Source organism: Marmota marmota, unplaced genomic scaffold, assembly GCF_001458135.2.
Source record: "Marmota marmota marmota unplaced genomic scaffold, marMar, whole genome shotgun sequence".
NCBI lineage: Eukaryota > Metazoa > Chordata > Mammalia > Rodentia > Sciuridae > Marmota > Marmota marmota.
Genome location: NW_025999968.1, coordinates 17,717,703 through 17,733,481, shown reverse-complemented (window position 1 = coordinate 17,733,481; position 15,779 = coordinate 17,717,703). Strand labels below are relative to the sequence as shown.

At 32.9% G+C, this 15,779-nt stretch overlaps 1 protein-coding gene across 10 annotated transcripts in view; it reads right to left on the bottom strand.

The window, feature by feature from the left end:
- Senp7 (SUMO specific peptidase 7) overlaps positions 1 to 15,779 on the bottom strand; it is a 151,198-nt gene that overhangs the window by 108,549 nt on the left and 26,870 nt on the right. For 9 of the 10 annotated variants that reach the window (XM_015478572.2, XM_048803394.1, XM_048803395.1 and 6 more), the window contains one exon: positions 5,440 to 5,537. In XM_015478572.2, coding sequence (XP_015334058.1) covers positions 5,440 to 5,537 — 98 coding nt within the window. Of the gene's footprint in view, positions 1 to 5,439; positions 5,538 to 15,779 lie in introns of those variants that run through there. The other variant, XM_048803401.1, reaches the window with a different exon arrangement.

Below are 15,779 nucleotides of genomic sequence, written 5' to 3'. Positions count from 1 at the left end.
TAAATACTAACATCATAATAAGAACAAGACAAAAGACAGAACAACACACACACACACACACACACACACACACACACACACACACTAGCTTTTCTATAGATCAATAATGAATTCACTAAGAAAGAAATCAGGAAAGCAGTCCTAATAAAAACAGCATCAAAAAAAATATATATATATATATATATAAAATAACTAAGAGTAAACCTAACCAAGGAGTGAAATTTTTAAAACACTGAAGAAAGAATTGAAAAAGATGGAAAGACCTCTCATGTTCATGGATAGGCAAAATTACTACTAATATTAGTACCCAAAGCAATCTACAGGTTCACTGCAATCTCCATCAAAATAGCAATGACATTTTTACAGAACTAGAAAATATAATCCTAAAATTCAGATGGAAGCACAAAAGACCCGAAATAGCCAAAGCAATCCTGAGCAAAAAGAACAATGCTGAAGACATTACAATACCTGAGTTCAAAACATACTCTGGAGACATAATAACAAAAAACATGGTACTTGCTTAAACACAAATATGTATAACAACAGAACAGAAAAGAATACTCAGAAATAACCTACTCTACAGCCAACTGATCTTCTAGAAGGTACTAAAAAACACACAATAGACAAAAGACAGCTTCTTCAACAAATGGTGCTAAGAAAACAGAACAGTCACAGAAGACTGAAACTTGAACCCTGTCTCTCGCCCTGTACAAAAATCAACTCAAAACGGATCAAAGACTTTATTTTCTTTGATATAAGGAGACTGATTCATAGTGGGATAGGGAGGGGAAGGATGGGAGGAACAGATAAAGTCTAGACAGGGCAGAGAAGTTGGAGGGGAAAATTTGAAACTTCTAGAAGACAACATAGGGGAAAGACTTCAAGATACTGGCACAGGATATGATTCCTTTCAGACTCCAATAGCTCAAGAAATACCCAAACTGATAAATGGGATCATATTATAATAAAAGGCTTGGGCACAGCAAAGTAATTAATCAACACAGTAAAGAGACAATCTACAAATGGGAGAAAAATATGTGCCAGGTATTCATCTGACAGAGGATTAACACCCAAAATATATAAAGAATCCAAAAAATTTAACAGAACAAGTAATCAAATCAACATACTGACAAATTATTTGAATAGAAACTTATCAAAAGAAATACAAATGGGGCCTGGGGTGTGGCTCAGCAGTAGAGCACTTTCCTAGCACATGTGAGGCACTGGGTTCAATCCTCAGCACCACATAAAAATAAATAAAATAAAGGGCCATCAAGAACTAAAAAATATTTTTTAAAAAATTAAAAATAAAATAAATAAAGGTGTTGTATCCAACTACAACTAAATATATATTAAAAAAGAAGTACAAATAGCTAATAAATATATGAAAGATGTTCAGTATCTATAGGCATCAGGAAAATACAAATCAAAACTACATTGAGAATCCACTTCACACTCCCACTCCCATCATAATGGCAATTATTTAAAAAATTAACAAATGCTAGCAAGGATGTGGAGAAAAAAGGAACACTAATACATTGTTGGTGGAAATATACATTAGTGCAGCCACTATGGAAAGCAATATGGGAATGGAACCACCATTTGACCCAGCTATCCCTCTCCTTGGTCTATACCCAAAGGACTTAAAAACAGCATACTACAGGGACACACAGCCACATCAATGCTTATAGCAGCACAAGTCACAATAGCTAAATTGTGCAACCAACCTAAATGCCCTTCAATAGACGGATTAAAAAATGTGGCATATATACACAATGAAATATTACTCAGCAATAAAATAGAATAAAATCATGGAATTTGCAAGTAAATAGATTGAGTTAGAGAAGATAATGCTAATTGAAGTTAGCCAATCCCAAAAAAACAAATGCCAAATGTTTTCTTTGATATAAGGAGACTGATTCACAGTGGGATAGGGAGCGGGAGCATGGGAACTCTAGACAGGGCAGAGAGGTTGGAGGAGAAGGGAGGGGGCATGGGGTTATTAATTATTAATAAAGGTCTATTGACAACAACAAAAAAATTTTTTTTTAAAGTAGAAACAGGACTGGGGTTGTGGCTCAGTGGTAGAGTGTTCACCTAGCATGCATGAGGCACTGGGTTCAATGCTCAGCACCACATAAATGTAAAATAAAGATTTTGTGTCCACCTAAAACTAAAAAATAAATATACATATTAAAACAATTTTTTAAAAAAAGTGGAAACAACCCAAATGTCCAAGATCTGGTGAAGGGATAAACACAATGTGGTTTAACCATGCAATGGTATACTGTTTGACAATGAAAGGAAACAAAGTACTGATATATGTTACAGCATGGATAACCTCAAAAAGATGATCAATGAAAGCCAGACACAAAAGAACATATATATTTATGATTCTGTTTATATGAAATCTCCAAAAACTCAAGTCCCAAGAGGACACAAAGTAAACTAGTGGTTGCCTACGACCACTAAGATTCAAGATGACTATAAATGGTTTATTCTGGAGCATGATGGAAATGTTCTCTGACCTTTGCTAGATTGTTGTGATGGTGAAACAATTTTGTAAATACACCAAAAAAAATTAACTATACAATTTAAATGAGAGAATTTTATTAACACAAAACTGTAAACAAAAAACAATACTGAAAGGAATCATAATCTTTAAAATGAGATGAAACGCAAAAAGATAGTGTTAGAAATTCCAAAGTAATGCAAACACGAAGGATTTAACCCCCTTTCCAGATGTACTTTTGTTATTTTTGCTTCCCTACACACAGTAGCAATTTATAAAATATTTCAGACAGCTTAGCAGAACTCAATAACAGTGTGACTAAAACAAAAAAAAAATTAAGTCTCCAATGTTAAAATAGGTTTTCTAAAGACAAACTAACAATATTCCTCACATTATAATGAATTAGAGTCCTAAATTTCTTCAACTAAGAAATAATTCCAAAGCTATTTACACCTCTCAGACATGTGAAAATCTAATGACACAATTTAGGCTTAGCCTGATGCCTGATATATTGTAAGTACTCAATAGGTGTTTGCTGCCATAATTATAAATAGAAAGTATTCAGTTTCATCCTGATGATACTGCTCATGTTTTCTATGATTGATATGACAAAAGCCCCCAAAGGAATAACTACAAGAATAGAAAAAAATATATAATTTCATAAGTATATCATATTACAATAGAACTAAGTCTATAGGTCCAAATTCTGTAAACTCATTAATAATAAAAATGAGATCAATAGATGAAGCAAACCAAACTGAAGTCTTCTAAAAACACTCAATCTGCCCAAAATAATTTTACACAGATATGAACACATGCCACTTGTGCTATGAAGCAAATACATGAAAATTTCCCATCCCTATTCATTGTTTTATTTAACAAAGTTACTTCCTACCTCTGTCCAAAAATTTAATTCTCATAACCTAGTTTCACACAAACATCTCACCATGTTCTGTTTCTAGATATTCAAAACATTCTATCTATCTGAGCCTAACAGGTAGAAAATTTAGAAAAAAGTTAAGAATGAGAAGTTCTAGAATCTTCAGTAAAGGTTAAAATATAGAAAGAATGCCCTTTGCTGGCTTAAGACAGTGGAAATCAATTCAGATCATTTATATTCTACATCAGAGATTTTTCAAAAACAAAAAAAAAATTCTTCTTTTAAATATTCAAGCATATGTCCTTACAAATGCCATGGAGAAATACTTTATGAACATTTCAACTTTGTGAATTTAAACTAATATAATATACATATTGTTAATAAAGGCTTCAGGCACAAATTCTAAAATAATACAAAGCACTCTAAATTCTAAACATCTGGCAAAAATCACATTCCAGGGCTGGGGTTGTAGCTCAGTGTTAGAGCACTTGCCTCACACACATGAGGCACAGAACCACATAAAATATTGGGTCCATCTACAACTAAAAATATGTATTTTTTTAAAAAAATCACATTCCATTTCTCCAAAGCTGGCCAGCTGAGTAAAGTATAAATCTGATAAAAACTATTGCCTATTGGCTATATCACTTTTACCAGTTTTAAAAAATCCATTTTCCTGTCAGGACCATCTTAAGATACTGTTATTTATATGTATTAAAAACATGTATTAAAGTCATTATTATACTTCTATCTCAATACCTACTGCTATTGAATTTTAAAATCTTTTTAATCTTCTCTGTCATTAGGTATATATTAATAGGACCTTATAGTGCTAACTCTGATAACATACCTGAAAATCATTACCTCAGGAATAGTAGTCAGATGTCATAAACTCTATAAGGAAGGCCAAAAATTGCAGTTTTATGCTAGCTGATAATTTAGGAGAAAACAAACTGAAAGATATTAGATAAAATGCCAGGGGAGAAAAGCAATATTAAAGTAATAATATGTTATGATGATTATTGACTTGATATCCTCAAAGAACCTGTCCCCACAACTTTATAGTCATCCTTATGGAAAGATAAGACTTCAATAAATTTTGAGCCATGCAAGGTTTTCAGGATTTCTTTCCCATAAAAATTAAACAACTTTGTATAGACAAACTTTTCAGAAAATGTGGCTTGACTTTTTAATGAAAATATAGGATCCATGAAATAAAATTTTTGATATGATCTTAATAATCTTTGGAGAAACCAAGTCTATAAACAACTGAGTTTGTTCATATTTTAAGGATCAAGTCATCATTGTTATACCTACAGATGTAATGATATTTTCATCTTGACAATTCATCCACCATATAGTAGTGGGTCAAGAGGTTTATAGAAATGATATGGAGTCACCGATATATTTTTGTATTTTCTACAGACAATTTATTTGAAAGGGGATGTGAACTCAATAACTTATAGAAGTACTCTGGAATAAATTCAGGGACTCCATTTAGTCTTCTAAATTTGTGTGATCTTTCAATAATTATAGTTTTTACTTTGCTACATTTTTTCACTCACTATGCTAAAAAGAGAAAATTCAATACCCTTTTTTAAAATGACAACTTTCTAATCATTTATTGATGTCCAATCCAAAAAAGCTCTGAATTCCTTCTGAAAATAACTATAATGTGTGTCCTCCTGATACTTAATTCTAATATTAAATAGTTCACTAACACTATGACTACAGGATCATAATTTCTAAATACAGTATCTTTTTCATTACTGATCAGAGATGAATCAAGAATTTTTATTATTCTACATATACCTTTTGCTTTATCAGCTAAGCTTATCAAGAAGTTCCAAATGCAGAAAAACAAGGAGTTAAGATGACTCACAACCATAGAAAGTTAGAAGTTAGAAGGAACCTCATTGAGTTCAACCCTTCTGTTTTAAATATTGTGGTGAATGAATCCCATAAAGCTTCAGCGAGTCACTCCTGGTCATGCTATCTGTAGTACAAGCCATCTTATATCACACTCATTCACACATAGGTATCTTACCTTTCCGATGATGACTTAGAAGTGACAGGATGCCCACGAACACTTTTTTTATTTTTATGGTCTAGAGAGATGACTTTATTTCTTAGGCTTCTTTTCCACTAGGAAAAAAAATATGTCCAATTTTAATAATAAATACAATAATAATATGATAGGAGGCACTTAAAGTGTTGTCTTAATTTAGAAACTAAGATAAACAGCCAAAAGCTTAGTAGTAAACAGAGAAAAAAAAAAGTGCAATCTACAGAATACAGAATCTTAGAATACAGACTTTTTTTTAATTCCAGTGCTGGGAATCAAACCTGAGGCTTCACACGTCCCAGGCAAGTGCTCTACATGTCCAGCCCATACCCGCATCTTTTGCTAGTATTGAAATCCAAATGTCCAAAAAATTAATTTTAAAATGTATGTATATATGAACCATTAAAAATTATACAGATGTGTTTAGTCCAGAAATCAATATTCTGAGACTCCCAAGTTTAAAGAACTATAAAAATTTGCAATGTTTAAAGAAGTAATAACATGCTAGAAACATAGCTCAGTGGTACAGCACTTATCTACCATGGACAAGGCTCTGTTTTCTATTTCAGCAACTCAAACAAACGAAAATACACACACACATAATTTTATGACTACTTATTTGTTACATGCGAAGTTAAATGGGGCCTATGATCCTCAAGTAAATGCATGTCAAACAACTAGAAGGGATTAAAATCTGTTCCCTGTGAACCCAGGAAATGGGAGAAAAACAGATATCTTACTAATAGGTTTAGATCTGATATGACAAAGAAAAGGGATTAAAACTCTATTTATTTGTATGTAAGTAGTGTAAGATATTTGTATACATATCAATATCTTAACCTAAACACATCTGTACAATTTTTAATGGTTCATATATACATATATTTATATTGTTTTTTCCTGGTACTGGAGACTGAACCCTGGGCCTCAGGCTCACCAGGCAAGCATTCTACCACATTCCCTGCCCCAGTTATTTATATTCTCTATGTCTTTGTTTCCTTATTTGAAAACTGATGTAATCATGCTTCACAAACATGTACAATCATTACACATATAATTAAGTTTTAAAGACTGTCTTCATCTAAGAGGTATTTGTACATCTGCTATTCATAACAACATCATTTAAAATAGCCAAAAGGTGGAAGCATCTCAATGTGCATAAACAGAAGAAAGAGTAAACAAAAAGCTATCTGTATATGTGTGTGTGTGTGTATCTTTTATATTACTCAGCCCTAAAGAGGAAGGAAATTTTGAAACATGAATATGAATGAATTCTGACAGTATACTACATGAAACGAGCCAGCAATGAAAGGACAAACACTGATGTTCCACTCATATCAAGTACCTAGACTAGTTAAATTTATAGAGCTAGAAAGCAGTAGTGACTTCTAGGGACTGGGAGGAAGGCACAATGGGAGTTTTTTTTGTTTGGGGTGCTGGGGAGCAAAGGTTAATGGGGAGTTACTTTTTAATGGACACAGTTCAGTTTTACAAGATAAAAAGACTACTGGAGATGGATGGTGGTGATGGTTTCACAATAATGTGAAAAGTATTGTCACTGAACCATACCCTTAAAATGGTTAACATAGTGAATTTTATGTCATGTGTATTTCACCACAATATAAAATAGTTTTTTAATAAGATGGGGGAAAATTACTCTCTTAAATGTGTCAATAAATGTTGTCCTATATTGGGCTGGGGATATGGCTCAAGCGGTAGTGCGCTCGTCTGGCATGAGTGCGGCCCAGGTTCGATCCTCAGCACCACATACCAACAAAGATGTTGTGTCTGCCGAAAACTAAAAAATAAATATTAAAAAAAATTTTTAAAAAAATGTTGTCCTATAAATGCTGCAGGTATTCTATTATCACCACAACCCAACATAGTATAAAACATATCACTCCAAAAAAAAAAAAAAAAAGTGAAGCTCAGAGAATAAACCCGCCCAATTGAACCTGTGTCTGTCTAACATAAATCCTGTGTTCCCTCTAACACTCTAAATCAGAATTAAATAAATTCTCAGAAATCCTTTCTATCAATATCTTAACCTAAACACATCTGTAAAATTTTTTTTGAGAGAGAGAGAGAGAAGAGAGAGAATTTTTTAATATTTATTTTTCAGTTTTTGGTGGACACAACATCTTTTATTTTATTTTTATGTGGTGCTGAGGATCAAATCCAGCGCCCCGTGCATGCCGGGCAAGCGTGTTACCGCTTGAGCCACATCCCCAGCCCACACATCTGTACAATTTTTAATAGTTCAAAATCTATCACCATTCTAGCAATATATCTATGCAAACTCCTGACGCTTCCCTCATTCCCCTTTCTATAAAAACCTCCAAGTCATTATCAGCCCCTCCATAATGACGGGGCAAAAGACATGGGTCACTTTATCTTCCCAGTATAGCTACAATGATTAAAAGTCCTTTCATGATTAAAAAGAAAAAGAAAAGAAAAAAGTGTCATATGACAAGGTTGAAATTATCAGGTTATCAAGGGAAAAAAAATTTTAATCCATGCTCTGAGAAGAAAGGTTGAACTCTATTATAAAAAAAGGAAAAGAGAAAAATCTCAACAGGGAAGAGATACCAAAAAGGCAATTTTTGAACTAAAAAATGAAAATGAAAGTAAAAACTGTATTGGATAGACTAAAGTGCAAAAGAGATAGCAAGGTGAGAATTTATAGAAATATCACCAAATTATTCAAACTGATAAAATAGAAAGTAAGCAATTAAAAATGACTCAGAAACTCATAAACCTGTGGTACAACACTAAAATTTGCAAAATTCATGTTGCTGTAGTCTTAGGAGAGAAAAAAAAAGAATGTATAAAGAAAAAAGTATCTGACAGCTAAAGACTTCCATAATTTGATAAAAGACATGAACTTGCAGATTCAAAAAGTGTCATAAATCATGATAAATGTACGAAAACTACTGAAACAATTTTTGGAAGCAAATTTATAGAAAGCAGTAGTGACAAAGAAAAATGACACATTAAAATGAGAGAAATGAAACACATAAAATGATAAAAATTATTCCAGCAACAATGGTTTTGATAAAATTCAAAAGCTTTTGATAAAATTCCATAGGAATGAAGGCAAAGTTAAGACATTCTCAGATTAAGGTAAGCTAAAAAACTCATAGCTTGCAAACCTGTTCTAAATGAAATATGAAAGGAAACAAATCAGGCATAAGGAGAGTAACATCAAAGGAAAAATGAAACTTCAGGAATGAAATAAGAGCATTAGAACTAATAAATGTGAGTAAATACAATATTTTTAAACCTTAAACTCTTTAAAATGTATATCAAAATCCAAAAATCATAACATTGTCTAGAGATATTCAATATATGCTGATTTAATATAGGTGACCATTATATCCTAAGAAATGAAGGGTAAAGGGACCTTGTTTTAGACTATTTTCTATTGCTATAAAAGAATGCCTGAAACTGGGTAATTTATAAAGCAAGAGGTTTATTTAGCTCACATTTCTGGAAACTAGAAAGTCCAACTGTATGGTGCTAGCAACTACTTGATTTCTAGTGAGGGCCCCATTGTGGATGGGCAAACAATCAGGTGCAGAAGAGAGGAATAACATCAGGAAATAAAAACTTGCCCTCATAGTAACTAATAAAGTCCACAAGAATGAGAACATACTTCCCGGAAAAATCATCAATCCCCCTTAAAGATCTAATCTCCTCTTAAAAGCCCCACCAACTCTCAACATTGTTACACTGAAGACCAAAACCCCAACAAGAGTTTAAGAGGGACAAATCATATTTAAACCACAGCAGTCCAATAGGGTGGTAGTTTCTCCACACTAATATTAATTCTTAGTAGACTGTAACGTATATATTGTTATCCACAGAATTTACAAACATGTACATGTGATAATAACTCAAGAGATACATTAAAATGAAATACTAATATGAAAATAGAATGCTAGGTATTTAAACATCAAATAATTAAAAAGAGTGGGAAAATTGCAAAAAGCAAAAAGAAATAAAAATGGGAAACAAATAATAAAATTACTCAAACATAGCCAAAGAACACAGTATATTCCTTGACCATTAACAGAATACATTTAAATATTGGGTGAAATATAGTAGGGACAGTAGTATTGGGTGAAATGTAGTAGGGACAGTAGTAATTAATTCTAGTGAATTAAACTAGCAATCAATAGTGGAAAGAAAAGAAAAATCCTTAAACACATGGAAGCAAAAAACACAATTGTAACAACATATTTCAAAATTTCCATAGGTTAAAGTCTTAAGAGAATCAGAAAATACATTGAACAAAAATGAAAATACATAAAACTTTGTAATGTTCTAAGCAGTGTTTAAATTTTACATTTTCAAAATTATATATTTTGTCTTCATTACCTGAAACTCTGTCTCCCAAATGGCCTAATCTGTTGGTGATACTTTCCACTGAATTTTTAATTTGGTTTATTGATTTCTTCATTTCAAGGATTTCTGCCTAACTTTTTTTTTCAGAATCTCTCTTTATTGAAGTGACCTTTCACTTCCTATATTTTCTGTGATTTCACTCCTTACATTTTCCTTTACATATCAGTTTTACTATGTACATCCTAAGTGCCTTCTGACATATCTCCCATAAAGTTTACATTAATGGTTGCATTTGAAAAAAAAAGTCTCAAAGCAGAAATCTATGATTAAATCTAAAGACATTAGGAACAGAAGAACAAAACACATGTGAAATGAGCAGAAATTATAATATAAAAGAAGAAATCAATGAAATTGATTATAGAGAAAAATCAAAATATGGTTCTCTAAAAAGATCAATAAAATACCAAACTACATGGTAAAAATACAAGAAATAAATTATCAATAACAGGAAGAAAGAGAGATCTCACTACATACAAACACATATTAAAAGGATAATAAGGGTTAGAGTTCTACACACATAAATTGGTCCTTTTAGAAAGAAGAAAGAACAATTCTCAAAAAAAACAATTCTCAAAAATGACAAATTTACCAAAACATAAATAAGTAATTAGAATAACATTTTTCTATTAAATAATTTGAAATCATATTTTAAAACCCTTTTAACATTTTTAGTTATACATGGACACTATATTTATTTTGTTTAGTCATTTTTAAAATTTTTTTTAGTTGTAGTTGGACACAATACCTTTATTTTTGTATTTATTTTTATGTGGTGCTGAGGATCATACCCAGAGCCTCACATGTGCGAGGCAAGCGCTCTGCCACTGAGCCACAACCTGGGCCCTAAAACCCTTTAATAAAAAAAGAAATCTACACACAGAGATAGTTTTGTGGTTAAAGGGGTTGGCTGGTTGTTTTAGAAAACAAATTTTTATTACAAAGATACTATATCAGAATATCCAAACTTGCTTTGTGTCGCAGCGAACACATAGCTCTCTATCAGCAAAAATTAAAATGGTCTTCCGATGGAAATTGACTGAAAATAAAATTTCCCAAGTAGTAAGCTTTAGCTCAATACCCAATAACTGTATAGACACTTCTAATTTTCAATATATTCTTTAAAAAACAAGCACAGAGCATTGAGACAAGACACAGATATTTCTATATCCTATATGAGGCAAATTTAAAAGTACTTAAGTTCTGAAAGAAATTCTACAGCTTAGATATCACCCCTAAATAGCTTAGGAATTCTAGGCCCACTCACCTACTTCAGTAGCTACTGGTCAAAGCTCCTTTCCTTAGAGATGTAAGCAATTTTTTTTAACTTGTTTATTACACTTTCCAAATGACCACACTTTATTACATGTTTTAATAGTACAGTTATTATCCTGTCCATAAGTAAAGGTACAAGAAGCACCTACCTCCCAAAAAACTATACACCTTTAATGAGGCTAAAATATAAACTTTACAGCCAGTAGTAGTCATCATCCCAGCACCTTGGGTGGCTGAGGCAGGAGAATCCCAAATTCAAAGCCAGCCTTGGCAACCCAAGACCCTGTCTCAAAAAAAAAAAAAATCTAAAAAGGACTGAGAATGTAGCTAATTAGTAAAGCACTCCTGGGTTCAATCCTCAATACAGAAAAATAACAATAAAATATAGATTCTAATTATATTACATGCGATTTATTTCCTCAGTAATTTCATTTTGCTTCTCAAAGACCTATCATTCTGGCAAGCTATGTTATAGAGCTAAAAAAATTTTAAATCAATTCCACTTACTTTTCTTCTGTCTTACTGATGCTCAGGTAAAACTACACCCATTTCACTTAAATCCTATTATATTTTTAGACAACAATATTTATGACTCTTAGGTACTATCTTGACAGGCTTGGCAGCAGAATAATTCATATATGTATGTATGAATTTTTAAATAAATATATATATATATAAAATGAAATAGAGGAACTATTTCAACATTGTACAAGTCTCTTAAAAATGAGAGCCAGGAAAGTCTCTATAACTCTCCACTGCATTTTCTTTTTTTTTTTTTTATTGGTTGTTCAAAACATTACAGAGCTCTTGACATATCATATTTCATACATTAGATTCAAGTGGGTTATGAACTCCCATTTTTACCCCAAATACAGATTGCAGAATCACATCGGTTACACATCCACATTTTTACATAATGCCATATTAGTGACTGTTGTATTCTGCTACCTTTCCTATCCTCTACTATCCCCCCTCCCCTCCCCTCCCATCTTCTCTCTCTACCCCATCTACTGTAATTCATTTCTCTCCTTGTTTATTTTCCCATTCCCCTCACAACCTCTTATATGTAATTTTGTATAACAATGAGGGTCTCCTTCCATTTCCATGCAATTTCCCTTTTCTCTCCCTTTCCCTCCCACCTCATGTCTCTGTTTAATGTTAATCTTAATCCTCCTGCTCTTCCTCCCTGCTCTGTTCTTAATTGCTCTCATTATATCAAAGAAGACATTTGGCATTTGTTTTTTAGGGATTGGCTAGCTTCACTTAGCATAATCTGCTCTAGTGCCATCCATTTCCCTGCAAATTCCATGATTTTGTCATTTTTTAGTGCTGCGTAATACTCCATGGTGTATAAATGCCACATTTTTTTTATCCATTCATCTATTGAAGGGCATCTGGGTTGGTTCCACAGTCTAGCAATTTTGAATTGTGCTGCTCTCCACTGCATTTTCCAAGACATCTTGTCTTCCCATATTTGATAAGCTTTCTTAGCTCTAACTTGTAACTTTTCTACTGCTCACTTTTAGCTTTTATGTTGAGATAACAGTACGTTCTCAGAGTTGTAAGAAATAAAAAAAAGAGAGAGAGAGAGAGAGACAGAGACAAACTTTAGAAATCCTTCATGTAGTCTCCTATGGTATTACCATTTTAATATTTCCTAATTACATCAGGAAATAAACCTTGATACAATCTATGACATTATTAAGATTCGTCTGTTTTACATGTAGTCATTTGTGTGTGTGCACACGTGTGTGTATTTGCAATTTGATCATATATGTATATTTGTTGACTACATCCACAGTCAAGATATAGGACAGTTTTATCACAACGTTCCTTTAGACTACCCTTTATAACCACAGCTATCTCCCTATATTACTCTATACCCCAGTCCTTGAATGCTCTAAGTTTTCTTAGAAATACATAAAAAAGAATTTTAAACAATTTCTTCCATCTAACCAGAAGAGAAGGGAACAATTCCCACTTCATTCTGCAAAGCTAGTATTATCTTGATACCAATCCATACAACAGGACAGAGAAAACTAAACAGGAATATTCCTAAATATGGACATAAAAATACTCAACAAAAAAAAAGCAGATCAAATCCAGTAATACATAAAAGTAATAACACAATTAGACCAACAGGGATTTATTCTAGGAAACCAATGTAGTTCAACAGACAAAAATCCATCCATGTCAGAAAGAAAGCAAGATAGCCCCCTCACAATTCCTTTTCAACCTTGTGCTGGAAATCTTAGTTAGAACAATAGAACAAGAAAGGGAAGTAAATGTTACAATGTTGGGGAAATAAATTTCATTCCCAGATGATATAACTGTCTATGTAGAAAATCCAAGAGAGTCAAACAAACAAAAAACCTTCTGAAATTAATAAGCAATTAAAGCACAGTTACTGCAATAAACAACTGGAATTTGAAATTATAAACACAATACAACTTTCATTAGCTTACACAAAAGTGAAAAATTCAGGTATAATTCTAACAAAGAACTAAATTATAAAACTATGATGAAAGATATCAAAGAACTCGGTAAAAGGAAATATATAACATGTTCATGGATAGAAAGAATCACTATTGTTAATGTCACTTCTTGACAGATTGATGTTTAGATTCAATACAATCCCAACCAAAATTCCAGCAATGTATTTAATAGATAGCAAAAACATGATTACCCAGTTTATATGCAAAGGCAAAAGAAGGAAAAGAGCAAAGTTGAAAGACTAGCACTATCTGTGACTTTAAGACTTACTATAAAAGCTATAGTAATCAAGACTGTGGAATTGGTGACAGAAAAGATATAGAGATCAACAGAATAGAATAAGGAGGGGGAGGAGGGATCCACAAAAATACAGCCAAGGGCTAGGATTGTAGCTCAGTGGCAGAGCACTTGCCTCAAACGTATGAGGAACTGGGTTCAATCCTCAGCACCACATAAAAATAAAGAAAGAAAAATAAAGGTACTGTGTCCATATAAAACTAAAAAATATTTTAAAAGAAAAAAAGTACCATCAACTGGTCTTTGATAAAGGAACAAAGGGTATATAATGGGAAAATGTTTTCTCATAATTAATTCCAAATGGGACATGCTCAGCATGAAAATAACATTAATCTGATGGGCTATCTCAACTGGAAGTCTTGGCTAAATAATTATATTGTAAACAAGTAGTAGTATTTTGAAAGCAATCTTTTCAGCTGAGCAGTAGTTCTCAACAGTGGGCTTAAAATACTCAATTAAACTATGTTGTAAACTGGTGCCAATTGTAATCACAGAAAATTAAATCCCAACACCATAATCCAAAATGTTAAATTCAGAAAAAACCCAAATTCCTAAAGTCTAACATCCTGAAAATCATAATATTAAAAAATGAACATCCTATGCTGATCCACAGTGGGGGTGGGGGGGAATGGAGGAATTTTAGATAGGGCAAAGGGGAGGGAAGGGCAAAGGGGAGGGAAGGGGAATGGGGGTAGGAAAGATGGTGGAATGAGATGGATATCATTCCCTTACATGTATGAAGTACATGCATGAAGACACAAATGGTGTGACTCTACTTTGGGTACAACCAGAAATATGAAAAACTGCGGTCTATATATGTACTATGAATTGAAATGCATTCTGCTGTTATGTATAACAAATTAGAATGCTAAGTGAAGTTAGCCAATCCCTAAAAAACAAAGGCTGAATGTCTTCTCTGATATAAGGGGGGTGACTCAAAATGGGATAGGGAGAAAGCATGAGAAGAAGATTACCACTAAATAGGGAAGAGAGGTGGGAGGGAAAAGGAGGAAGAAGGGGAGAGATCCTCATCGTTATACAGATTACATGCATGATGATGTGAAGGGGAAATAAAAAAGAAGTGTGTCACATTAGACTGGGTAGAAAGAAGTGATGGGAGGGGAGGGGAGGGGAAGGGGGGATAGGAAGGACAGCAAAATAAAATAGACACTAATATTGCTGTATGTATATATGTGACTATATGACCAATGTGATTCTGCAACTCAGAATAATGAGAAGTTATACCCATTTGATTCAAATGTATGATATGTCAAGATCATTGTACTGTCATGTGTAACTAATTAAAACAAATTTTAAAAAAGATGTAATATGGCAAATACATAAGTAGAGTCATAAGTAAAGTCACAATAAAAAAAAAAAAGAATAAGTACATAAGGGCTGGGGATATAGCCCAGTTGGTAGAGTGCTTGCCTCACATGCACAAGGCTCTGGGTTTGATCCCCAGCACCAAAACAAAAACATAAATTTTAAAAAAGATGAACATCCTACATATTAAAATCCTGAAAGCTAGAATCCTAAAAACCACAATTTTCATGGGGGAAAAAGTCTACATAAAAAAGAAAGAAAGCCAAATTATGTGGACAGGATTGACTATACAATATGAAAACTTCAGTTTAAAAATGTATCATTTAGACCAGGAAGAGTGGCACATGCCTATAATCCCAGCAGCTCAGAAGGCTGAGGCAGAAGAATCACGAGTTCAAAGCTAGCCTCAGCAATGGCGAGATGCTAAGCAATTCTGTGAAACCCTATCTCTAAATAAAATACAAAATAGGGCTGGGGATGTGGCTCAGTGGTTGAGTGCCTCTGAGTTCAATCCCCAGTACAAAAAA